The sequence below is a fragment of the Protopterus annectens genome, chromosome 3.part1 (genome assembly GCF_019279795.1).
Source record: "Protopterus annectens isolate FY-2018-M chromosome 3.part1, PAN1.0, whole genome shotgun sequence".
Taxonomy (NCBI): Eukaryota; Metazoa; Chordata; order Ceratodontiformes; family Protopteridae; genus Protopterus; species Protopterus annectens.
In genome coordinates, this window is record NC_056732.1 from 219,263,975 (window position 1) to 219,290,033 (window position 26,059).

Sequence of the window (26,059 nt, forward strand, 5' to 3'; positions counted from 1 at the left end):
GCATATCTTCAAGTGGCTTCATCTTAGCCTGCTTCTTTCCCTGACTTTGGTTTCTTTAATGCACTTCTTACTTCAAGGATAACTTCTTTCTTTGTAGGAAGTACATGCAGCAGTACAGCTTTTGTAGGTTTTTTTCATTTAGAAGTTTCTTGAGGTACTCCTTCCATCTGCTCTTGATATCCTCTGGACTGGTGAACAGATTGACAGAGAGGATTGCCAGTTCCAATCTTCTTTATTTATTTATTTTTTTTTGAGGTTGCCTTGCTCCCCAACAGAGCTTCTTTGTGCCATCTGCTGTCACCTTCTAAAAGTTGAAGGTAAGAGACACTTTTGACATAAAAGGGGAAGACTTTGCAACAGAACAAAGCTCAGATGCCTCTTCATTCTCTGTGAGGTCAGATATGAAGGGGGGCAAGAACAAGTGTGAGACGGCCTGAAATTCTGTGGTGATGAAGTCAGCTTTAACTTAATGAAGTAGCAGAAAGAAAAAAATACTACACTGAGTTGACTGCAAGGTTACCTTTTTAGACTACCTTATCAAACAGCTAATACAGCAAATTGGGGAAGTGATAAATACCCCAACAAGCAGGACGGAAGGAGCTGGAAGAGGAACAACATTCCAACATACAATGTTCTTCTCTTACAGGGAGTTATAACTTAAATTATATCCCACCACTCCACCCGTCCAAAGGTAACAGGAAAAGTAAAAGCATCTGCACAGCAGAAACTGAGAAGGGTTCCGAACCCAAATGCTTTGCCTCAGGCAGAACCCAACCAAAGACTAGGTAAAGGTTAGGAAACATGGGAAGACTGTATCCCTAAAAATATGACCTACTCTGTAAAACACTTGCAGAAGCCCAAATAAGATGCCACTACAACATCTAAGCTTGGAAAATGAAACATAAGAGGAATGCTACTGTACATCCTAGGTGACAGAGGGCTTAAGTGCATTAAACAATCACAACATTTCTTTGTACTGTAATGCAGCAGGATAATCTGGTCTTCTATCACAATGTAAGCAATTTCTACGTGTACAACAATATGAATCTCTTGTTACACCACTTAAAGAAAAATGTGCATAACAATGAAAGATGAAGCTTTAACACAACAATGTATATTGTCTTCATTACCTGGATGCTGGCTCTTGAGATGGCAGCATTTGTCAGGCTACATACAGGGACTATCAGTACAGGAAACAGGGTCACTCTCCACGCAAACCAGCACCATCCAGCACTAAAACATCTGTCTGCTGCAAACACAAAAATGTAATAAATGCATGACAACTGTGAATAAATCAGTTATGCAAGTTTTCAAAACCACAAAAAGCAAACCACTGTTTTTGTGTTCCAAACTTCCAGCTTCCTGAAGCATCCAAACTTGCTTTAAAATACAGTGTTCTAAAACAACAAACAGAAATACAGGTGTACTACTAAAATACTCCGTAAACCCTTCCCGGAGACTACCTACCAAAGTCATTCTGCCTGTTACTGTGTGATATATGTCCACTTCTGATTATTCTGAGGTGTACTTGTGAACTGCTCTGTAGCTTAGACATGTTTCCAGTAACCATTCCCAGCTGGCCACCATTGTAACCGCTTTTCCAGACGCATATATAGATATAACATTTATAAACCATAAAAACAGCATTCATTTTTTTTCTTTGGTGTATTAACATTACCAAATTCTATAACTATCAAAAGTACTTGCATGCTACAAGACCAAAACAGTTTTATATATGAAAGCTTTAAATATTTACAAGTTAAAAATGCTGGCTCAATACTGCATCTAAGAAAGGTTTCTAACTTCCTTACTGTTACACATGAGCAAGTAAGCTGTTAACCACATAAAAAAGTATTTTTTTTTTAACCACACTTTTGACAAACATCAGCATAACAGACACAAAATTCAACCCTTCACAGATTACTTTCTGCACGGATAACCAAAACTGTGGATTTTTGGGAAGCTTAATTGAGTTTTTTTAGCGCTCAGATAATAAAGCAATACAAACAACCCAATATACAGCTGCTGAATCAATCTTGACTCATACTAAATATCTCAAACACTTGATACTATACGTAAAAATCTGGAATGCTGCTGGACCAGCTCAATTTGCTTCATTACTGTGGAGCTCCAAACCAAGTGACAGTTGTTTGTCCACCCAACTACAGCAGTAGCAAGGCACCAAACTGCAGCAGAAAAAGTCAGATTAAAAGTATAGTTGCATCCCACTTGCCCTAACCATAGCAGTTCAAGTAGTCCAATGTTGTAGTACTATTTCTTGGGTCTTCTTGCTATGTAGAAGCCCATGACCAGCCTGATTTCCAGAGTCTTTCCATCAACCCTGGCTAGACGTCCAAACACCAGCGTCTGGACTTAGGGGTACAAGAAAGGTGCCCAGCGGTGCCATCTTCAGGTCCTTCTACGCACTGAACGAGCAGTCTCATGTTGAAAACAGCACAGCCTCCCCAGTTGTTTGAATTTAAGTGAGATGGGGGGACACAGGAGGCAGAGGGGGAATGTTGAAGATAAGATGACTATCTGCAGAAAAAAAACTCTTCGTCCCCTGCACCCAGCAAGGGGGGAGACAAGTGGTCAGCAGATAGAGGGATTGGAGGGTTACAGTATCTACTCAACACTGATCTACCTGAACCTCTACAATTATGGTTAGTGGGACACAACTGTACTATGGTCTTCATAGTCAGCGTTACAGTACTGATTTTTGACAGGACTCCCACAGATAAAAGTTGGGTGGTGGAGCATCTGCATTACCTAAGGAAATAAGATCTCACAGGATGTCAGAAGCGAAACCTACTCTAGCCTTGGACGCATGACCTAGTTAACAGTGTTTTGTAAAGGTATGCACAGAGTTCCATGTGGCTGCCTCTAAGATGGCATGGGTGAGAACTCTGAGAAACAGCGGTAGTCACCTCATGTCTGGTGGAGTGGGCTTTACTGTGCCCAGCAAACATTTTTTATGGTGTGAGCAACAGAACAAAGCAGTTAGCTATCCATTTAGAAATGGTTTATTTGTAGTCAGTCTTGCCCTGTTTGCACTCTGCAAAAGCCACCTGCAATTGCTCTGCTCAATTAGAGCTTTTTATTCTGTTTAGATAGTACCCGATATGCCTGTCCACATCCATGGAATTGGGACTTGCTTTGCCCTGTTCTGTGGATATGGGTAGAGGACTGGTAGATGGCTAGTCTAGTTTCAAGCAAATTCTCATACCACCTTAGGCAGAAAAGGATGAGTACGTTGAGGGTTACTGTGGGAGACACAAAGGTTCTTTACACATGACGGCTTGCAGATCAGAAACTGTTCTAGCTGATGTCACAGCTATAAAGGAAGGTGGTCTTTCAGGTGAGCACCATTAGACAGGCACTCTCAGCAGGTTTAAAGGGAAGCAAATTTAGTTTTTCTAATACAGAATTTAGATACCATGCTGGAATGGGATTCCTCCCAGGTGATCTCAAGTGAATCACCCTTTTAGAAAAAGTTTCATGTGGGAATGTGAGAAGACAGGTGGAGCACTATGCAGGCAAGTTGATACTGCAGACGCACATACCATAATGCTGGAATAGGAATGCTCTTGAGTAAAGAGGTTAGACAGGTACTGCAAGAGTCAGCTGATGTCTGCTTGAGTGGGGTTAGTGTGTCATTGCGGTGACACCAAGAGGAAAATCTCTTCCATTTTTACAGATATGGTTTATTGGTATTGGGCTTTCCTCAGAATGGAGAGCACCTCTTATGGACAGGATACAGGCCTAGGCATCAAAACCCAATCCTCCAGATGGTTAACTTAAGGGTAGCAAGGTGGGGGTAGCAGACAGACCCCTCGACTTGACTGAGATGATCTATATCCTGCAGTAGGGTGTGGAATTGCCCATCATTCAGAGTCAAGAGGCGGGAGAAAGTACAGTTCTACAAGCTGAACTTACCAGTAGATGTTTGAATTATCAATACTGCATTATCCTTAACTATAGGGGCTACATCCTATCAAGGATTTAACCATTACATCTAGCCAGCTTCCAAAGCTTCTGGGAACTTTTCACCCACCCAAACTGTCAAAGCAGCTCAAGCTGAACTGACAAAAAGACAACTATGGGTACAAAGTCCTTCAGAGCTTTCCTGCCAGCAAAGAGAAGGAAGCAGAGTCCTGAAATAGTCAAAGCTAGAAACAAAGAATAAAATAAATAAATGTCCACACCCTAGAATTAAATCACACACTAAAAAACGAGGGGACGGAGGACGGTAAGACTACAGCAGCAGTAATCATTCAAACATCTACTGTTATGGCAAGTTCAACTTATACAAGTGTACAATGTTCATCATACTGATCACTGCTGCAGTAGCCTTAGCTAAATTACTTTAGCTAACTACATATGGAAGGTGAAAGGAGTAATGTCTAGAGTCCTTGGAGAACAAACCTAGCAAAGGTTGATCTGGACCTAGAGAAGGAATCAACCTTATATTTGTTTGTAAAAGTATTTACAGAGGACCAAGTAGCAGCTTCTAGAAAACTTCTGGCAATCAAACCCTTCCAAAAACCTATACATGAAGCGAAGACTCTGGCACAGTAGGCCATGATCCTGCCTGGAATAGTTTTGTTATTGTGAGTACAACAAAGGGTATTAGTCTTAAACAATTTGGAAATTGTCTGTTTTGACATGTTGCCCCTTCTTACCGTCACAAAAAAATTAACAATCGATCCAAAGATCTGAAAAATTTAGTTCTGGTAAGATTGTACCAGAGCTGTCTGTGGACATCCAAGGTATGGAGAATCCTCTCGCCCTTACTTTTAGGTTCAGGAAAGAAAATGGGGAGATGGATAGCTTGGTTTAAAATAAACTTGGATACCACTTCAGGCATAAAAGAACAATTAGTTCTGATATAAAGACTGTCCCTATGGAAAATGGGATAGGGTTGACTCACCATAAGAGCTTGCAATTGCAATACCCTTCTTGCAGAGGTCAGAACAATCAGTAAAACTCCTTTTCATGTTCAAGAACCTCAAGTCAGCCAGATTAGCTGGTTCAAATGGAGCAAGTGTTAGCTTCAACAACACAGAATTAAGATCCCAATGATCGACCGCCAATTTTCTTGGAGGCCTGTTATGCAAAACCCCTTTCAAGAATATTTTGTCATGAGACTGCATTAAAAAAGAGAAAGATCCATAGGAAAATGTGCTGAAATGGCAGATAAATAAACCTTGATAGAGGAATAAGAAAGGCCATAAGATAGTAACTTACATAAATATTGTAAAAATCACAGAACAAGCCCTGAATGGCTGGTGGTTATGTTGTTGCCACCAACTAGAAAACCTTTTCTATTTGTTAATATATGATTTTATACTAGCAGGCTTTCTTTACCTTAATTAGTACTTGCTGCACACCCTCAGTAAACAGGTGCCTAAAAACAATTAAGACCTTATCATTCAGGCAGAAAATTGAAGATGACTGATGGGATGCATCAAACACCCCTGTTTTTGTGTGAATAGATCCAGTCTAGGACAAAGCTTGTGGTAACTGTCCCTGGCCATTTTCAAAATAAGGGAGAACCATAGGTGCCTAGGCTAAAAAGGAGTCAACACAAACATTGAGGTACTCCTGAATCTTCATAAGTACTCTGGATATTAGTGCAGAATGAAAGAGCAAAGAATGTTGCTATCTGAGGGGGTAAAAAGGCATCTGTCTTCCAGGCTTTCTTACAAGGAGTCCTGCAACAATACTGCCAGTTGATTTTGCCTCCTCTCTGAACAGAGGTCAGCTTGAGAAACTCCTAACACATGGGTCAAATACCTCTTGATCTAGCTTCCATTTGTTAGAGTCAGCCCTGGGGTCCTGCTCAGCTTGTCTGCCACACAATTTTGCTCTGACAGAATGCATGATGCCTGCAGAGCAAGATTGAGCAGTGAAGCTATATCCCAAGCTAAAATGGCTAGTCTGCAAAGGGGGTGCAACCTGGTTACTCCTCGTTTGATGTACCACATGACTATTTTATAGCCTGTAACCACTGAAGTCCTTGGGATTAAAGATGATGCAAGGAGTTAAGTGCCTTGATCAGGGCAAGCATCTCAATGATATTTATGCGCTGCGTCTGTCCTTGGTGTCCTATACCAACTGAGCTTTTTTCCCCTCCTGAAACTGCTCCCCAAGCAAAGTCTGAAGCCTCAATAGGGAATGCTTTAAGAGGGAGAAAGGTAGATCTGTATTTAAGGATACCTGTTGTCTTCACCAAAAAACTTCTCTTCTCACAACCCCCAGCACTGGGATTTGAAAAGATGAATAGTGTTGATGCTAGGACCAGAGATATTTCAGATACCACTAATCCCTTCTCATGTGGAGCCTTGCCAGGGATACCATGAAACTCATAGGTGCCATGAGACCCAAAATCCTGAGGAATTCCCTTAGGTGTGACCAAAGTTTGATTGGAAAACCTTAGAAATTTATCTAGATAAAGTTTTTTTTTCCTGTGGAAGAAAAGCTCTTTGGACTGAGGTGTCTAATTGATATCCCAGGAACACAATCCTGTGTAAGGAAGTCAAGCAAGACTAATATTCTCTTGGATTCCAAACTTGTGTAAGATCTCTCACCAGAGAGAGAGATTCTTGACACTTTGAAAAAGACTCCGCATAGACAAGCAAGGTGTCTTGATATGGAAAAATGAGAAAAGCGTGCAACCTGCAGTATACAATAACTGGAGTCAGACACTCTGTGAACATACTTGGTACAGTGGATAATCAGGAAGGTAAAGCAGAGAACTGATAATGTGAGCCAGTTACACAAAACCTTAAGAAATGTCTTGACGTCTGGATGAAAGGGATGTGATGAAAAGCATTTTTTAAGTCTAGTGTTACCCGAAAACTTGAGAGAGGAAGAAGAGGCAACAGGTTGTGAAATGAGAATTTTGAATTTGGGCACTTATTACAAACAGGTTTAGGACAGAAAGATCCAGAACTGGTCACCAGGTATTTTCTTTCCTTGGTAGTAGGAACAGATTTCTCTGGAACACATTGTTGCCAAAGAGAAAAATGGAGATTCAGACTTTCTGGAAGACAAAAGAGCCTAGGGTAGAAGGGGGTTACAGGGTCTTTTAAACAGTTACTCAGACTTGGACTGTCCTTGTTTTTGGGAGGTTCAAAATTTGTTTTTAGAACCTCCTTGCCATTTCTTCTTAAGCATTTGTTTACTTGAATTTTGTTGAGACTGTTCATTCTATTTTTTGCCAAAATAGGATGAGATAGAAAATCTCTTGGACAATGTGGAAAAAATCTTAGAGATTCCCTGGATCAGCTTGCCCCTTGCATCACACTTTTTGATCACCTCTGCAGAAGAGGGGTCAAAAACTAAATAGCTATCCAAATGAGAATTTAAAATTCTCATTTTTATCATCTGGTAGTTCCTGAGAATACAGCCATGCAAACCTGCTCAACACAGTATGAGTGACCATAGCCCTATAAATAGTATCAGTCATACACACTGCAAGAAATTAACTTCTGTTGCACAACTATGTTATTTAAAGCAGATTTTTCTCACAAGAAGAAACTGCAAATAAAATATTCCTCATACTGTCACAATTTGTCAAAACAAAACTAGCATAATAGCCTGACAATTTAAAATTCTGAAAATTAAAGTCGCAGGCATATAACTTTCACCCATACCTATCAATTTTCCTATACTTGTCAGAGTGAGTAGGGCTGGATTTAAGTGCTTAGCAGCAGGGAGATCAACTAATGCTATAACTGTTGGGTCAGGTTTGGGAACAGTGTATAAAAATATGAAAGACTGAGGACCATTACATATCCTACTTTCCTTGTTAGGGGCCGCTGGCTGACTATCAGCAAAACTGCAGGCAGTAACACACATCCTCTAAAGTAGACAGGAGGAATGGGTACAGGTACTGGAAAATCCCTCTACCAACTCAGTATTTTCTGAGGCACTCAGAAACCTTACTGCTCTCCCACTGAAAACACTGGCACATACAGGTTCCAACCAATCAGGGACAAATCTTAATAGAATCATGGACAAATCCAGAAATAATCACGGCCTATCGGAGACATCTGTAAAATATTAGTACTATTAACTTGAGACACTGAATTAATTTACACTTTCTGAAGTAAAAGTTGTTCAACTCTAATTACTGTCATTATTTTTAAGAATAATTTGCCACCTTTTCTTGAAGACTTAGGAGGGATTAAGATGGACACAGCAAAGATTTACATCCAAGTCAGACAGTTGAGAAGTATGCTGGCACATTCTTGAAACAGTCTCAGAAGTAGAAACCCCCAGAGGGAAAATCAGGAACAGAGCTCTCCTCAGTCTGAATCAGACTATATCCCCATTTCTTCCTGTGCAAATTCAGAAATATTTTATTGCTTCTTTCTTTTACTCCAAACTAGTTTACAAGAAGAATGAATAGCCTAAATTAAACCCAGACTCCGTAAACTACTCCTATCCAAACAAGTTTATGGTGTTGCAGACAGATGCTTGGCAGCAGCAGCTTCCCCACAGATGGGCACAGAATTCTGACACAAGAGTATGTTCCCTCTCCCAGGAACAACAAGAGTGGCTCTCCCTTGCCCACTAAGGGGATCCCAACAGCCACAGAGGGTGTGGCTAACCCAAGTCCACAATGACTGCAGATGCTACACCAGAGGGATCCAGGGAAAAAGATGAGTGGTTTGAGGTACAACAAATGGTCACAACAGAATCACCCACCTGCAGCTGGAGGAAATTGCTAGCCTGCTGTGGTGGCAAAGGCTGTTTGCTTACCTTTTTTGTTTTGTGGTTGGAAGATGGACCAAATGTGGTACCGGCAGTCTATTCCATGGTCAAGCTGAAATTGGTGCCTCTTTCCTGGAGAAGAGCAGCAGCAAATGCCGATAAACACTACCAGTCCACAAAAGTTAGTTTAAAAGCATTTTAAAAACACTATGCTAGCCCCAAAAAAGAAAAATAAACACAATTACTCCACAGAAAAAATGTGTTACTTTACTTTTAAACTTACAAAAAAGTAGTACTCCATTTAAAAGTATAAATGTCTCAAGACAGTTCATTAAAAAGTACAGTTTTGTACCTACCATAAATGTAGATGTTCGAGGATCCACATTGCTGCAGTCCTAACTATTGGGTAGTCCGCTGTCCAGTCGGCCCAATACCCGTCAGGGCATTAGACTGACGACAGTACGTCAGGGTACTAATGCGCATGACCGACGTCATATCCTCAGTCTTTTCTTGCCCCAGATGTCAGAAGACCCTGAAAAGATAAGGCCAAAAACCAAAAACTCCCAAAATACCTGCACCAAAATATATATATATATACACAATATATACACAATTAGCAGAATATAACCTCACCTACACAACCACCCCTAAACACAGTGGTTGAAGGAGGGAGGGTAAATTGGACTGCAGCAATGTGGATCCTCGAACATCTACATTTATGGTAGGTACAAAACTGTACTATGTTCTTCATTCCACATTGCTGCAGTCCTAACTATTGGGTAGAATCCCAAAGCAGAGGTAAGGGAGGCTGGCAAATCATAAGGAAGTAGGAACTGACAACATGCCTTGCAAAATAGCTGTGGCAAAACCAGCCCTAGACTTAGAGTAGAGAGGAAGGTGATAATGCTTAGAGAAAGTATGCACTGAACTCCAAGTAGCTGCCTCCAAAATATTCTTAGTTGCCACCCCCCTTAGAAATGCTGTGGAAGTGGCAGTAGCCCTAGTGGAATGAGGCCTAATCCCAGCTGGAATCTCCTTGCCATGATGGGAATAACAAAATGTAATGCAACACCCAATCCACCTAGAAATAGTTTGTTTTGACACAGGCTTGCCCTTTGAACTCAAAGCAAAAGAAACAAACAACTGCTGAGACTGCCTAAAATCCTTAGTCCTGCTCAAATAATAACGCAATAGCCTGTGTACATCTAAAGTGTGCAAAATCTTTTCCTTTATTTTGGGGATCTGCATAAAAGGTAGGCAAATGAATAGTTTGGTTTAAAGCCACACTAGAAACCACCTTAGGCATAAAGGAAGGATTAGTAAAGATACCCTATCCTTATGAAAAATCAAAAGGCTCCACTGCCATAAGGGCCTGCAACTCAGAAACCCTTCTTGCAGAAGTAATGGCCAACAAAAAGCAGTCTTCCATGACAAGTATTTCAATTCAGCAGTAGCCAGGCTCAAAAGGTTGTAGAGTAAGTTTCTCCAACACAAAATTGAGATCCCAAGCAGGAGTAGGAGCTCGGGGTCTTATATTCTTTGCCCCTCTAAGAAATTGCTTGAACAAAGGATGAAAACAATGGTGGGTCACAATCATAGTGAGCTGAAATTGCTGCAGCATGAATCTTAATGGAAGAGAAAGACAAACCTTTGTCCAATAACCCAGTAAGATATTGAAGAGCCACACTCAAATTTGGCTCAGTAATCTCCAAATTGTTTGCTGCACTCCAAAACAAAAATCTCTTCCATTTTTCTGCACACTTTCCTTGTACTAGGTCTTCTGGCTTCCATAATCACATTTAAAACTTGTTGAGGAAGCTGAGACCTGCTGTCTTTCAAAACAGAATATGCCAGGCTGTTAGATGTAGAGAGTGAAGCTTGACATTGAGCAGATGACCGTCCCTCTGAGACAACAGGTGTGGAATCAAGGGTAAAGGCCATGGAGGCTTCCTTACCAGACTCCTCAGTAATGGGTACCAGTGCTGCCGAGGCCAATCTGGAGCTATTAAAATCATCCTTGGCTTGTCTTGTCTGACCTGTAGAAGCACCTTTGGAAGAAGAGGCAGAGGTGGAAAGGCATACACATGAAGATTTTTCCAACTGAAAGAAAGAGCATCCACTTTCCAAGCTGTGTGATGAAATCCCTTGTTGCAAAACTTTGGCAGCTGGTGGTTTAGTGGAGAAGCGAACAGATCTATGTCTGGAGTTCCCCATGACACTGTCAATTTTGAAATACATGAAGATCCAGTTTCCACTCGTGGGGATCCATGATTTGTCTGCTTAATACATCTGCTAAGGAGTTCTGTGCTCCCGCAGAAACCTTGCCTGAAGAGTTAGTTGCAGACTGAGCGCAGTCTCCCATAAAATCATTGCTTGTCTGCACAATGGGTAAGAATGTGTTCCCCTTGTTTGTTGATGTACCACATGACAGTTGTGTTGTCTGTTAGAATCAACACCTGCCCTGGAAGAAGTAACTCCTTGAAAGCAATTAATGCAAACTGAACTGCTAACATCTCTTTCATGTTGATATGTAGATGCTGTAGTCTGGCAGGCCATTTGTCTTGTATCCACTTTCCATTTAGATGAGCTCCCCAAGCAATATCTGAGGCATCTGTCGTTAGAATCTGACTTGCCTCTGGCCGGGTCACAGAGAGTCCCTTGTTTAGGTGACATTCCTGAGCCCACCACAAAAATTCCTTTTGAATGCAAGGTATTATTTGAATGACAGTGTCCAAATCCTGGCAGTGCTGTGTCCACAGATTTTTGAGATACCATTGTAGCTTCCTCATATGCAGTTTGGCATTGGGAAGCACCAGAATACAAGATGCCATGAACCCTAAGGCTTGAAGGACTGTCCTTGCAGTCAGCCGGACTGAAGAGATAGATGATGGAAGTAACTGGAAAGATTCTTTTGTTTGTCCGGGGTTAAGAAGGCCATCTGGGCTGCTGTATTCAGTCTCACACCCAGAAAGCACATGTCTTGAGAGGGTACTAGACTGGACTTTATTTCGCTCACAGAATACCCTAGGCATCTTAGCACTGCTATGACATATTCCAGATGCTGTAGAAGATCTTCTTTTTCTTGAGCCAGAATCAGGCAGTCGTCCAAGTAAGGATAGATTTGGATTCCTTTTAGCCTGAAGTAAGCTATCACTGGAGCCAGAACCTTTGTGAATACTCTGGGCAGTAGATAAGCCAAAGGGCAATGCAGAGAACTGATAATGAGAATTTCCAGCTCGAAAGCAGATACCTCCTGCAACTTAGTCGTATTGGCACATGAAGGTAAGCTTCCTTGAGATCTAAAGTTACCATCCAGTGATCTTTGCCCAGCAGAGGTAAAAGCTGTTGTAACGCCAACATTTTGAACTTGGGAATGTCCAGATAAGTGTTGAGGATAGATAAATCCAGAATTGGTCTCCACGTGTTCCCCTTCTTTGGTACTAGGAACAGGCGAGAATAAAATCCTAGGCCCCTTTCCGGCACAGGAACTGACTGAATGGCCCCTATTTGGAGCAACAGAGAAATTTGCTTGTGAGCCTCTGTTCTTTGAAGAGGAGGAATGTCTGGCATGCCTTTGAAAGGAGGCAAGGTATGGAAATAAAACCTGTAACCGTGGTGAATAATATCCAGAACCCATCTGTCTTGGGTAATTAAATCCCAATTTTCTTTGAAAAGAGACAGCCTTCCTCCCAAAGGTGCTGCCAGGCAAGAACGCACTGCCAGCTGAAAACGCCGCTCATTGGGTCTGCTTACGAACGGACTGACCCCTGCCCTCACCAGAAGTCTGAGCAGGGGAACTCCTGTCCTAGGCCTAAAAGTACCCTGAGCTCTGCCCCTACCACGTCTAGACCTACCCCTAGACTGGGAATCATAGGCAGGATAAGTCCATCCCTTAGCAGGCCAATTTCTACTAAACTTGAGGCTGCACCTGCAAAAATCTTTAACAGTTTGCATAGACTTAGCCTTGTCCTCCATTTTCTTCAAAACTGCTTCCACAGGCGAACCAAACAACACATCAGACTGTAAAGGAGCATCCAAAATCCTTGTCTTAACATGCTCAGCTAAATTCTGATCTCTCAGCCAGGCGTGCCTCGAAGAACAGAACCAGTGGCAGCCACCCTGGAGGAGGCCTGCACAGCATCAAAGCCACACTGCAAGGAATGTTTACCCACCTGTTCAGACACATGAACTAAATCTTGCAACTCTTTACACTCAATACCTTCAGCCAGAGCATCCACCTTAGATTTCAACTGTGAAAGAAGATAATTCTGATATTTTAACATGTGAAACTGACAATTCAACGCCCTCATGGCTAAAGTGGAAGAAGTATACACTTTCTTTCCCCATCTATCCAAAGCCCTTGCCTCTTTATCAGGAGGGACAGGATTTTTAACAACTGAGGCCTTCACACCTTTAGGCCCCTGAGAGACAGTTTCTGGGTCTGCCCTAGGACTCTTAAAAGATACTTATGAGCTTCAGGCACCCTATAATACCTATCCGGTTTAACTGGGGCAGGAGGCAAAGAATCAGGATTCAGGGAAGCCTCTGCAAACACATCTTCCACCACATTCAAAACAGGAGGTATAGCTAAAGGCCTATGCTGGGGTAAAACAAGAATTCCCTAAGCCTTTTCCTGGAATCAGAGAAATCTTGACCTTCCCATTTAAAATGCTCCCTCATGGAATGCAGAGTCTCTGAAAATGAAAAATCCTCAGGAGGAGAAGCAGAAGGAGTAGAGTCATCCACATCAGAATCAGAATAAGGAGGGTACTCCTGCAAGTCTTCAGAAGACTCAAGCCTCGAGCATTGCTCAAAACTCTCAAACTCAGGTTCCACCCTAGGCCTCTTATCAGGAGGGGCATAGAACCCCTAATCATAGTAATCAAATCCTCTGCCATTTTAAGCATATGTTTCTTAGGCAAGATCCTGAAGCACTAGGAGAAACCCCCACAGAAGCTAAACTTGGCCTGCCCCTCAAAGAAGCCTTGGAAACTGAAGGGAGGCTCTAACCACCTTAGGAAGAGAGGGAAGAACAGCCACCTGAGAAGCCCCTCAGCCTGGCCTACTTCCTGAGAGGATACATCCTGTAACAGTAAAGTCTCTCCTGAGACTCCAAAGAGACACCTGGCAAAACCTCCGGCTCCACTGAGCCTTCCAAAGAACCGGCGTCTGGGACTGTCGGTTCCTCCACCCTAGGCTTTGCTGCTTTATCTTTGCGTTTTAGCGAAGCGGCGCCGGAGCATCCGGCGGCATTTTATAGTTACAACGCTTCCCAAACACTAACCTGGCACAGTCTAACCTTCTCTTAATAGTGCGTTTGTTAAATCTAGCACAAGAGCGGCATCCAACAACGTCGTGCTCAGGCCCTAAACAAGGTATACACAAAGTATGGTAATCCCTATGAGGTATCTGTTTCCCACAAGAAATACAGTTATTCACTTTTTCTGACATCCGGTTAAATACTGAGGCAAGAAAAACCAAAATATTCCCCACGGGTACTTAGCCAACTTTGATTCGTCTGAAACTCTGACTTCAGAAACTTTGAGAACGCCAACCTGCACTCGCAAAATTGCTTCTGCATCGGACCATGCGGCAAAAGACTGAGGATATGCGTCGGTCATGCGCATTAGTACCCTGACGTACTGACGTCAGTCTAATGCGCCCTGACCGACGTCAGCCATATACTTTGGTATTCGGGCCGACTGGACAGCGGACTACCCAATAGTTAGGACTGCAGCAATGTGGAATGAAGAACATCTGAACACTCCTAGCAATAACACAACTCAGAGGCAGACATTAATACCGAAGCTAACATACCACCCTCCCCACATAACCTCTAGACACTTCCTAACCAACATCCCCCTCTTAATAAATGCCCATGATGCACACGGACATAAGCCTAGCTGTTCAGTCCAACCCAGTTGTGAAGGCTCTGGTGGCCGTTAGTCTAGTATGTAACTATGAACTTTCACGGAGAGGAAACTAATAAAATAAAATGAAAAAAATGGAAGTTTTTTTCCCCAAAGAGAACTTATTTGGCCTATATAGCCAACATTACTGCAGCAGTGATCAATATAAAGAACATCCAGTGTTCTCAGCCAGGGGGAGGACACTAGGATCATACTGGTCTGCCACCCTAATTTTTTTTTAGTACCCTGGGGATCAGGGATGATGGGAAAGCATAGAGGAGCCAGTTAGTCCATGTAAAGGAGAATGTATCCATCTTCCAAGCTCCTCTTTGTTGTGGTCTGGACCAGAACTTTTGTAGTTGCTTCTTATAGAGAGAGGCAAACAGGTCTATTGAGGGGAACCCCAATTGTACAGTCAGATCTAAGACCACCTCTCTTTTCAGCATTCATTTGTTGGGATCTAGAAGATCCCTTGCTTACAGAATCTGCTAGGATATTTCTTATTTCTCTATGGCCTGGATTATAAGCGGCTATGTGGGTTAACCATAAAACTTGTACCGGTATCTCATCCAAATTTTTCTGGCAAGGCTGCACAGGGGGTAAGAATGTTCCTCCTTGTTTATATACCACATAACTGTGGAGTTGTCTGCCCAGATTTGCAGAGTTTCTGAGCTTAAGTTTTGCTGAAAGGCTTTTATGGTCAAGTAGACTGCTAGCAACTCTTTTTGATTTATATCCAACTTCCTCTGCTGTGGGGATAAAATGACCTGTACCCTCAGGGGATCCAAGTGGGCTCACCAATTTACTTCTCAGCTGTCCGTAGTAATTGTCTTCTCTGCTTCTGGTAAAACGAACTTTGCTCCTGGGTTCCTCTGTTCTTCCACCACAAGAGTTCCTTTTTCAGGCATGGAAGAATGGGAACTAGGGTTTCCATGGGTTGGGAGTGCCGTTTCCAAATATTTTTTTTAGAAACCACTGAAGTTTCCATATGTACTACTTTGCTAATGGGATCATGAGAATGCATGATGCCATGTTCTCCTGCATCCTCGGGAATTCTCCTGCAGTGATGAACTGCTTTGCAAGCAGACCGATCAGGTAGCTCGTTAAGAAAATAATCTTGCCTTGGGGAAGAAAGGCTTTCTGTTGAAAGGAGTCAATTACAATGAGAGAGAGTGGGGATCCTTGCTTGAGGGAGATTTGGGATTTCTGAAGATGTAAAGTAAGACCTACATTTTGAAAACAGTCTACAGTGGAATTTCCCTGAAAGACAGTGGTTCTGCAATGTGCTATTAGAGGAGGAAGGCATTTTGTGAAAACACTGGGAAGAGTAGATATCCCAAATGGTAAATTACAGAACTGGAAGTGGAAGTCTGTTAAAAATCATAAGTACTTTCTGTGGCTGTCTGCTATGGGGACATGGCAGTAAGTACACTTCATTCATCTTGGAAGATCAAGGACAGTAATTTCTGCAATGAAAGCCTTTTTAATTTTGGGATGTTGAACTTGTTTAGCTTTGAGAGGTACAAGATGGGCCTCCAAATGCCCTCTTTTTTCTGTCTAGAAAATCTCAAGTAGAAGCCTTTTAGCTCTTGTCCTGGAGGGACACGCTGGAATAAGACTTGCTGAAGCAGCTAACCTGAAGAAAGATAGTAATGGGCTTTCCTGCTCTTTTGGTGTTTTTGGAATACCCAAAAAGGTTGATATTTGTCTTGTCTACTTGGGAAAGGCCAAGGGTTTCAAGTCCTACTGTATCTCAGGGTCAGAGACAGTTAAAATTCCTTCACAATTTTAATTTTCTTTCCTTTTTTGCCCAGTTTGTCAAGTGTGTTCATCTGGAGGACAAAAAGGAATTTCTCATCCAATGGGGCATCCACTAGTTCAGCCTTTACCTGATTAGACAGGGACTCTGTCCTCAGCCATGCAGGTCTGCGGATGACATAGTATCTAAAGAGACATATCCACATTTTAGGGAGTGGCTGGAGACTTTTAAAGCTTCTCTGCCAATCTTGATTTCCTTTGAAAAGGTTCTATCCACAACAGAGTCTACCTTAGCTAGCATTTTGTCCAAGAGATTCAAGGTACTTTAGTATGCAGAATTGATAATACAAAGCTCTTGTTGCCAAGGTGGCAGAGACATAGGCTTTCTTCCCAAATTGGTCTAGTAGTCTATGTTCCTTGTCATTACAGGATACCTTGTTGGCCCTTTAGGCACACTTTTTGCAGATTCAGTGAAGACAACAGAAGGCTCAGCCTACGGATTTTTACAGAGGTGCTTGTGACATTCAAACACCTTGCAAGAACTGTCTGGCTTCCTCGGAGCAGAGGGGAAGAGAGTTGAGGACATCATCCAATACAATGAATACTGGAGTAATAGCAACTGGTCTGGATGAAGGCAAACTTAGCAATACCATGTAGTGGGTCAGGGGAGAAAGTACAGTTGTGTACACTTGCCATAAATGTAGATGTTAGAGTGTATTCACTGTTGCAGTCATTACGTTTGGGTTATCTGCTTGCAGGTAGCCCTCAGTTGGCCTGATTAACAAAGTCTTGGGTCCTGTGTCAGTTGCTATGCCTTCTTCCATGACGTCAGGTCATCAGGGGTATAAAACATGCAGCAGACGCCATTACATCAGTTTTTCTTGCCCCAGGATGTCAGGTGCCCCCCTAATGGGAAGCAATTAAATATAAAAGTACAAAGATATACCTCCAACAAAAAAGCAAATACACCAAAAAGGCGTTTAAGCATAGTAAAGGAAAGTAGAGGTATAGTCAAAAGAAGTTAGGGGCTGGAGGGAGGGTAACCAGGACTGCAACAGTGAATACACTTAACATCTACATTTATGGTAAGTGTACACAACTGTACTATGTTCATCATGTATCACTGTTGCAGTCATTACATTTGGGTAGATTCCCAAAGCTATGCTTGGGAGGAGGAATTGAGACAGCATTAGGGCCAGCTATAAGGCCCTGCAAGACTGCAGTGGCAAAGCCAGCTCTGGATTTAGAGAAAATTGGCAAATGATAATGCTTGGTGAAAATATGTACAGAACTCCAGGGAGCAGCTTCTATGATGTCCATGGTAGGGACGCCTCTGAGAAAGGCTGTAGAGGTAGATGCAGCCCTGGTGGAGTGAGGTCTGATCCCCTGGGGGATAGGTTTTCCATGGTGCTTATAGCAGAAGTGAATGCAATGGCTTATCCATTTAAAAATGGTTTGCTTTGAAATAGCCTTCCCCTCTGCCCCTGCAGCAAATGCCACCAGCAGTCGTTCAGATTTCCTTTGAGGTTTAGTCTTGTCCAAGTAGAATCTAAGTTGTCTGTGCACATCTAAGGAATGCAATATCCGTTCCCCTTTATTCTGTGGATTGGGAAAGAAGGTTGGAAAATGAATGGACTGATTAAGAGCCACGCTGGATACCACCTTGGGCATAAAGGATGGATTGGTTCTGAGGGACACCCTGTCCACATGAAAGATGATGAAAGGCTCCACTGCCACAAGGGCCTGTAATTCAGATACCCTTCTAGCTGAAGTGATTGCTAAAAGGAAAGCTGTTTTCCAAGAAAGAAATCTTAAGTCTGCAGTAGCAGCTGGCTCGAAAGGAGGTAGAGAGAGTTTCTCCAAGACAAAGTTAAGGTCCCAGACTGGGTTTGGAGCTCTCCTGGCTAGTCTCAAATTTTTATCCCCTCTGAGGAACTGCTTGAGCAGTGGATGAGAGAAGAGGGAAGGTTCTGTGTTATAAATGAGCTGAAATGGCTGAGGCATGGATTTTAATGGAGGAAAAAGACACGCCCTTGTGAAGCATCTCAGTTAAGTATTGTAAAATCTGAGGTACATTGGGCGCTGCTGTGCTTTATCCCTTGAGATTGGTTCCAGGCACAGAATCTTTTCCATTTTTCAGCGTAAGATTTTCTAGTACTAGTTCTCCTTGCTTATAAAATGATATCCATCACAGGTTTGCTGAGGGATGGTAAAAAAGAGATTAAGTAATTAGCCAGGCTGCAAGGTTCAGTGTTAGAAGCTGAGGGTGCAGAATCTGGTTCTCCTGCTGAGACAGCAGGGAAGGAGTCTGAGGCAGGTGCCATGGAGATAACTATGTCACACTGCGCAGGAGGGGGTACCAGTGTTGGCGCGGCCAGTCTGGAGCAATCAAAATCATAGTTTGTTTGTCCCGTTTGATTTTTAGTAGTACTTTGGAGAGCAGAGGCAGAGGGGGGAAGGCATAGACTGATAGGTTTTTTCAGCTGAAGGACAGAGAATCCACTTTCCAGGCTTGTTTGTGGGGAGTCCTTGTGCAAAATTTGTCCAATTGGTAGTTCTGGGGAGAGACAAACCGGTCTATCTCTGGGCTCACCCATTTGCTGGTCAAAATGTTGAAAATCCTTGGTTCCAGTTTCCACTCGTTTGTGTCCATGAGTTTTCTGCTTAGTCCATCTGCAGTGTATTTAATTTTCCTGGCAGGAATTGAGCTTGTAGGTGCACCTGGTAGCTCAAGGCTGTGTTCCACATTGCCATGGCTAGTCTGCAGAGGGGGTAAGAATGTGTACTCCCCTGCTTGTATATGCACCACATAACAGTGGTGTTGCCCATCTTTACCATTAGTTGTCCTGGAAGACTGTGATCCTTGAAGGTTGTTACAGCATTCTGTACAGCTAACATTTCTTTTTGATTGATATGCAGGTGCATTTGACTTTGGTTCCATTTGCCCTGAACGCACTTCCCTGCCAGGTGAATCCCCCATGCATAGCCTGATGCACTGTTGCTCGGGTTTGGGTGGCAGGGGGTGGTGGGAAAGGTAGTCCCTTGTTTTGGTGGCAGGCCTCTGCCCACCAAAGGAACTCTAGGCATAGGCAAGGTATGATAGGAATCATTGTGTCTAGGTCTTGAGAATGTTGACACCATAGGCTTTTTAGATACCACTGTAGTTTAATCATATGCAGTCTTGCATATGGAATTAAAAGAAAGCAGGAGGCCATGAACCCCAAGGCTTGCAGTACTGGTCTTGCAGATAGCAGGGTTTTTGTGGCCACTTGTTTGAAGTAGGTTGTCAAATTAATTCGTTTCTCTGGCGTGAAGCAAGCCATCTGGGAAGTTGTATTCAAGCTTGCTCCCAGGAATATAATTTGTTGACAGGGTAACAGGTGTGATTTCTTTTCATTTATGGTGTACCCCAGACAAGTTAGAACCCTTTGTACAAAGGCCAGAGGATTCAAAAGTATGTCCTGGCTTTCTGCCTGAATTAGACAATCGTCCAGGTATAGGTATATTTGAATATTTCTTTGCCTGCAAAATGCAATAATTGGAGCTAGGCACTTTGTGAAAACCCTGGGTGCAGCAGATAAGCCAAAGGGCAGTGCAGAGAACTGATAGTGCGTGTAGCCTGCTTTGAAGCGTAGGTATCTTCTGCAAGATTCCTGATTGGGATGTGCAGGTATGCTTCTTTTAAATCTATTGTTGCCAACCAGGCATCTTTGCCTAGCATAGGAAGTAACTGAAGAGTCAGCATCTTGAATTTTGGAATCTCCAAAAAGGTGTTTAGAGTAGACAGGTCCAGGATAGGATGCCATAAATTGTCTTTTCTGGGTACCAGGAAAAGTCTTGAGTAGAAACCTTGTCCCTTTTCCTCTTCTGGTACCAGTTGAATAGCCCCCATGCTTGAGAGAGAAAGTACTTGTGTTTGGGCCTCTGCCCACTGATTTGGGGGTAGGTCCGGCCACCCCCTTGGTGTTGGCAACATGTGGAAGTGAAATCTGTATCCCTGGGACACTATATTTAAAACCCATTTGTCCTGGGTAATGAGTTCCCAACTCTGCATGAAGAGCAACCTTTCCCCCAAAAGGGGCAGTCAGTTGATAAGTGCTTGGAAATTTTAAAAGGAAGTCACGGAGACAGTTTACCATGGGGGGAGTCTTATTATTCTCAGATTTGGAAGTGGAGGGCCCCCCACTGCTTAGTTCTGTATGCCCCCTGGGACTGAAACCTGGGGTTTTTGCTGTGTCTGGCTTGAGAAGACCTGGAAGGGGCTGAAAAGGACCATTTCTTAGAGGGCCAGTGCCTACTAAATCTAGGAGGCTGAACTTGTAAAAAATCTTTAACAGTTTGCATAGATTTATAGGTTCATACTAGGCTATCTGCCTAGCCCAGTTTTGTGGCTTACGCCCCTTTTTTATGGAACTATACCCCCATTATTTTGCTGTGCCTCTGTTGAGCAGTGACACTGAGGTAATCCCTCCATCCATTGGTCAAGATTTCTCTTGAACAAGGGAGTCTTTGGGTGATGAATCTATCCCTCCAGCGTCCCTGTATAATAGCCGTCGAGAAGGATCTAGATTTTTGAAGTGAAGCATATTCATCAAATCTGGGTTTGAAAGGTCACCTCTGAGCAAGCGGTGGCACTGAATAGAGCTGGAGTTCTTTGACAGATGTTTGAGACCCTTTATCCTTTTGGTGAGGAACTTTTGTGGCCTCTCCATCTTTTTAAGAACTTCCTCAGCCTTGTTGCCAAACAGGCGGACCCTATTTAAAGGAGCATCCAACAATTTAGCTTTAACATGATCAGGCAAAGATTGTTCCTTAAGCCAAGCACGCCTTCTGAGCACAGACCCAGTAACAGCAGCCCTGCAAGAGGCCTCTAATGAATTGAAACCACACTGCAAAGTATGTTTTCAGACATGTTCAGCAGAATGCATTAAATCCTATAATGCTTTATTTTCCACACAGTCAGGAATCAACATCATTTTCATTTTAAGCAGTCCAATAACATGTTGCTGATACTTTAACATATGAACTGGCAGTTTAAAGCCCTAATGGCCAAGGTTGCAGAAGTGTAAAATTCTTACCCCATCTATCCAACGCCCTGGAGTCTCTATCAGAAGGGGTAGGATTTTTAGCAGCAGAAGCCTTAATGCCCTTGGGCCCCTGTGAAATAGTCTCTGGATCTGCAATAGGAATTTTAAAAAGGAACTTGTGGGACTCAGGGACCCTGCAGTATCTGTCAGGTTTTCTGGGAGCAGGAGGCAGGGAATCAGGGGCCAAACTAGATTCCGTAAAAGCATCATCAACAATGTCTAGTACAGGAGGAAGAGCTAAAGGCCTATGCTGAGGTAGGAGAAGGAAATCCCTATGCCTCTTTTTTAAATCAGAAAAATCCTGGCTTTCCCAGTGGAAATGCTCCCTTAGAATATGTAAGGTTTCCCCAAAAGAAATATCCTCAGGAGGGGAAGCAGAGGGAATGGAGTCCTCTGCATCAGAATCTTCATAAGTAGATAAGGGCAAATCCAGATCATCAGAAGAATCAAAAACAGAATCCTGATCAGAAGATTCATAATCAACTTCAGTCCTAGGCCTCTTAGAAGGGGGGGGGGTTGGCTACCAAGGATTAGAGTTCTTAGATCTATTCTTATCCATTGTTTTTCAGGCATAGAGGCCTGAGCGTCGGTTTTTTAGGCATGGATCGAGATTTAGACCCAAGTAAAGAAGGAGGCGTCGGTTTGATATGCAAGTCCGTAGGCCTGAATACACCCTCAGAAGCCAGTGCCTGCACAGCGGCTCCAGACCCATCCAAGGTAGAGACATCCGCGGGTTCCATAGTTGAAGCATCTCACAGCATACCAGACTCCGAATGGGTCTCAGTAGAGGCCTGCGAATCAGAAGTAGCGGGTATCAGGGGCTGCGAAAGCACCTCACTGAGTACCGGCGAACTGGTGACTGGTTTAGCAGAAGCGTCATCGGCAGTTTTGGACCTCAGCGGACTGTCTCTGTCTATCTTTGCATTTTTTTGGAATCCCGGTAGTCGGATGGCTAACAGATGACATTTCTGGATAATTAAACCGTGAACCGAAATATTTAGAGGCGAAAATATACCGACGACGGACAGTGCACTGATAAAATAAAGCACAAAACTGACAGCAAGGTACGTCATGGTCAGGGCCTAGGCAAGGAATACACTATGAATGAAAATCTTTATGAGGTGTTTGCTTTCCACAAGTAATGCAATTATTAACTTTTACTGACATCGGTAACAAGCAAGAAAACTTTTCCCCAACGGGGTACTAAGCCTTAGTTGAAAACTTCAGTTCTGAAACTCGAAAACGAAAACTTCAGGAGTCAACCGGCACTTGCCGTGCGGTGCTCGAAGCAGAAGCAGTTCGCAAGAAAGACTGATGTAATGGCGTCGGCTGCATGTTTTATACCCTTGACGACCTAACGTCATGGAAGAAGGGAGAGCAACCAACTCAGGACCCAAGACTTTCTTAATCAGGCCGACTGAGGGCTACCTGCAAGCAGATAACCCAAATGTAATGACTGCAACAGTGAAATACAAAGAACATCTGCTTATTTTCCCAACTGAAAAACATCCTTCATTCTATGTAGAGTACTCTGAAGGAAAGGTCCTGGGGGGAGGCAGAAGACAGGGTTGTCATTCAAGTCTAAGTTTGGGGTGGTAAGTGTCCAGATCAAGATAATTCTTCCTCAAACTCAGAGGTACAAGAATCATGATCTTCCTGAAAAGCTGCATCCTTGCTCCTTTTTGATGGACAGGCCTAAGAGGTGGAAGAACGAGAGAAGCTCTCTAGACTTCATGAAGGCTATAAATGTCTTGGGCTTCAGTCTGATAGGTGGTGGTGAAGCAAATTAAGTGACCCCCTTTGGTTTGGTTGTCTGATTTAAAAGTATGACTGGAGAATGCAGTCATCCAACTGCAACTTTGGTTGTAGCTTCGGTAGTCAGGGAAGAAAGGAAGTCTCCCTCAAGAGCCACAGTACAGACTTCAGAAGCTGAGGCCTGCAGAGCAATCTTACACCAGACCAATGGGTGAGCCATGGTGGAATTCATAAGTAAGCCATAGAGGACAACCAGGGGTCACACCAGAGGGTTTTGGCTTAGAAGCTGCTTAACCAACAGTCTGCAAAGGTGCCACACCTAGGTCAGTCAATTTAAGACCCATAGTTGGAGCTTTTAAAGGGAATGTCAAGGTCCTTTGCTTTTTTGTTTTTCTGGGGGTTCTTTGGAAATGATGCTAATGGATAACCAAGTCTGTGTAGGGCCTGATAGGCAGTGGATTGCCATGCCACTGAGAAAGTTGAATAGGACTCCATATAGGTGGCAAGTACCTCGGACCTATGAGAGTTTCTGCAGAGAATTTTGCACAGACAGGACAGTTAGAGACGTGCTGAGGCCTCAAGTAGAATAAAACAAGTTAAAATTGCAGAATTTGCTTCCCACAAATCAAGCAAATGACGACTTTTTTTGCACATTAAATTAGTAGACAATTTTTCCCCAACAAAGTACTTACCTGACTTGGGAAGAAGGTGGTTCTCTGGCAACATGAACTGACCAATGGACAGGGTGTATTCAACATATGTGAAGCTCACTGGACTGCACTGCTACAAAGAACTGATGATGGTGCTGAATGCCCTCCTTTATACCCACACAACCAGATGTCGGTTGGCTAGGGATGATCTAAAGGGAATGAAAACTGGGCTGGTCATGGGTTTCTGCATGGCAGGAAGACCCAAGAATCAGTACTGCAACATTGACTACAAAGAACAGCCAAAGGTTACAGCAGTAGGAAAAAATGGAAGGACCAACTCTACATTAAGAGAATAAACTATGGGAACCACCAACACCAGGACAGTACTACCTGGTCAATATGAAATCAGGTTCAAGCTGCCTGAAATGGTGACAGGTGCCAGCAAAACAGATTGGCAGAAACCAGATTTCAGCAATACCATACTTCTCAACTTTTGTACTGTACCAAGATGTCACTGCATTAGAAATGAAAACTGTTTAAATTTCACCAGAAAAAAAGACACATGCAAGACCTAAAACTTTACAAGTGGAGGGACTCAATGGGCTCCAAACAAATATAGCACCAAGATGGACTGAAATTACCAATGGTAAAATGTCACTTAGAGGAGCATTTTGTACCAAACCTATCCTACTTTCATAGCATGAAAGCTCCGTTAAAACTGTCAAAGGGCGACTGATAATATTGTCTTTTACAATACAGATACCAAAAGTAGATATTCGAGCATTTTACTATCACATTTTGGCAAGATGCATTATACTCAGTTTCCAACAGGCTTACGTATCATGTCTTCTGCTCAAGTGAAGAATGCAACACATGCAAAGCACATAGTTTTAGTAATACTCTCTGCATCTAATATAAAAATCCTACATACTTCTGCTAAGCAAACCTTTTTGTGATAACAAATGGGAATATGTCTGCTTAAAGTGGGGAATTCAACACTTACCTGAAATACATCTTCACTTACCTGGAATGTAACATACATTGTCACTGTATTAAATGTAAAAAAATGTCTCCTAACCAGCCAAACATTTTGGTGGTCTCACACTTGCACCAGCAAAATGCCATATGCTTTAGGTGACAATGTGCTGCAGCAAAACCTTAAAAGTAGAGTGGCAGTCTTACGTACACTGTATATCAAAGTACCTTACTGTCATGCCCTGAAATAGTTATCAAAATAATGAAATACAATAAATACTTCTGAATCCATGACAGTGCTAGCCACACAGTGGTTTAAACCTTTGCGCTAGGTGATTGCATGGCCGGCCTTAGGCATAGGCCAACTAGGCGGCCGCCTAGGGCGCCGCTGTAGCAGGGGCGCTTTTCCAGTATTTATTTGGTGTAGGTAGACCAGGTTGGGGGCACCTGGGTGGTGTGGGGGGGGGGGCACTGTGGAGGCCTTTTGCCTAGGGCACCAGCTGACCTAAGGCCGCTGCTGGGTGATTGTCACTATTAAAGTAACACTCCAACTCTGTGATGTCCCTCCTCTGGGTCAGTGATCAAGTAGCTTCAAATCCTTATCACGGACACTGGTGGGGAATGTTCACAGAGAAAGAAAATCGAGACACAGTATTTTCAGATGCAGCTCTTTGCACAAAGTACAATTTCCCTTAAGAGCACACGGAATGCACATTCCAGTCCTAGGTCTGGGCTTTCACTCCAGACCCAAATAAGACTCCCCACTGACACAGCTATACAGCTAAGTCCTTAGCCAGGTCTTCCAAGCCAAGTCATCCACCACCCTCTTGGTGAAATCAGTGCTCTCAGTGCCCCTGTTCAAAGTATCTGACACTGACACACACTCGCACACACACAAACACTTGCAAACACACACATCTGGGAAAGACTGGCACAGCTTACCAGCTTTGCCACCTACACCCATACTAAGGTAGATAAACTGCCACCTGCTAGCTACTTTAAGGCTCTTACCAGGGTACCCAATTACTCTTACTAAAATTAAAACTTATACAAATGGTAATATTTCCGAGCAGCAAGACTTTCAGGAACGTGGAGCTACAGTACCACTAAATAAATGCAAGTACTCTCAAAATTAAAATGCCTTCTACAAGACCAGCCACAATGAAAGGTTTAGATATACTTAATAAATAATAAAAAAAAAACA

The 26,059-nt window shown here is 43.0% G+C and overlaps 1 protein-coding gene across 1 annotated transcript in view; it reads right to left on the minus strand.

The window, feature by feature from the left end:
- The window catches only part of DNAJC13 (DnaJ heat shock protein family (Hsp40) member C13), a gene marked incomplete in the record, with an annotated part of 3,140,357 nt that overhangs the window by 2,990,826 nt on the left and 123,472 nt on the right, over window positions 1-26,059 (minus strand). The window contains 1 exon segment of the mRNA XM_044066722.1: window positions 1,131-1,249. Within this exon segment, the coding sequence (XP_043922657.1) occupies window positions 1,131-1,159 (29 nt within the window).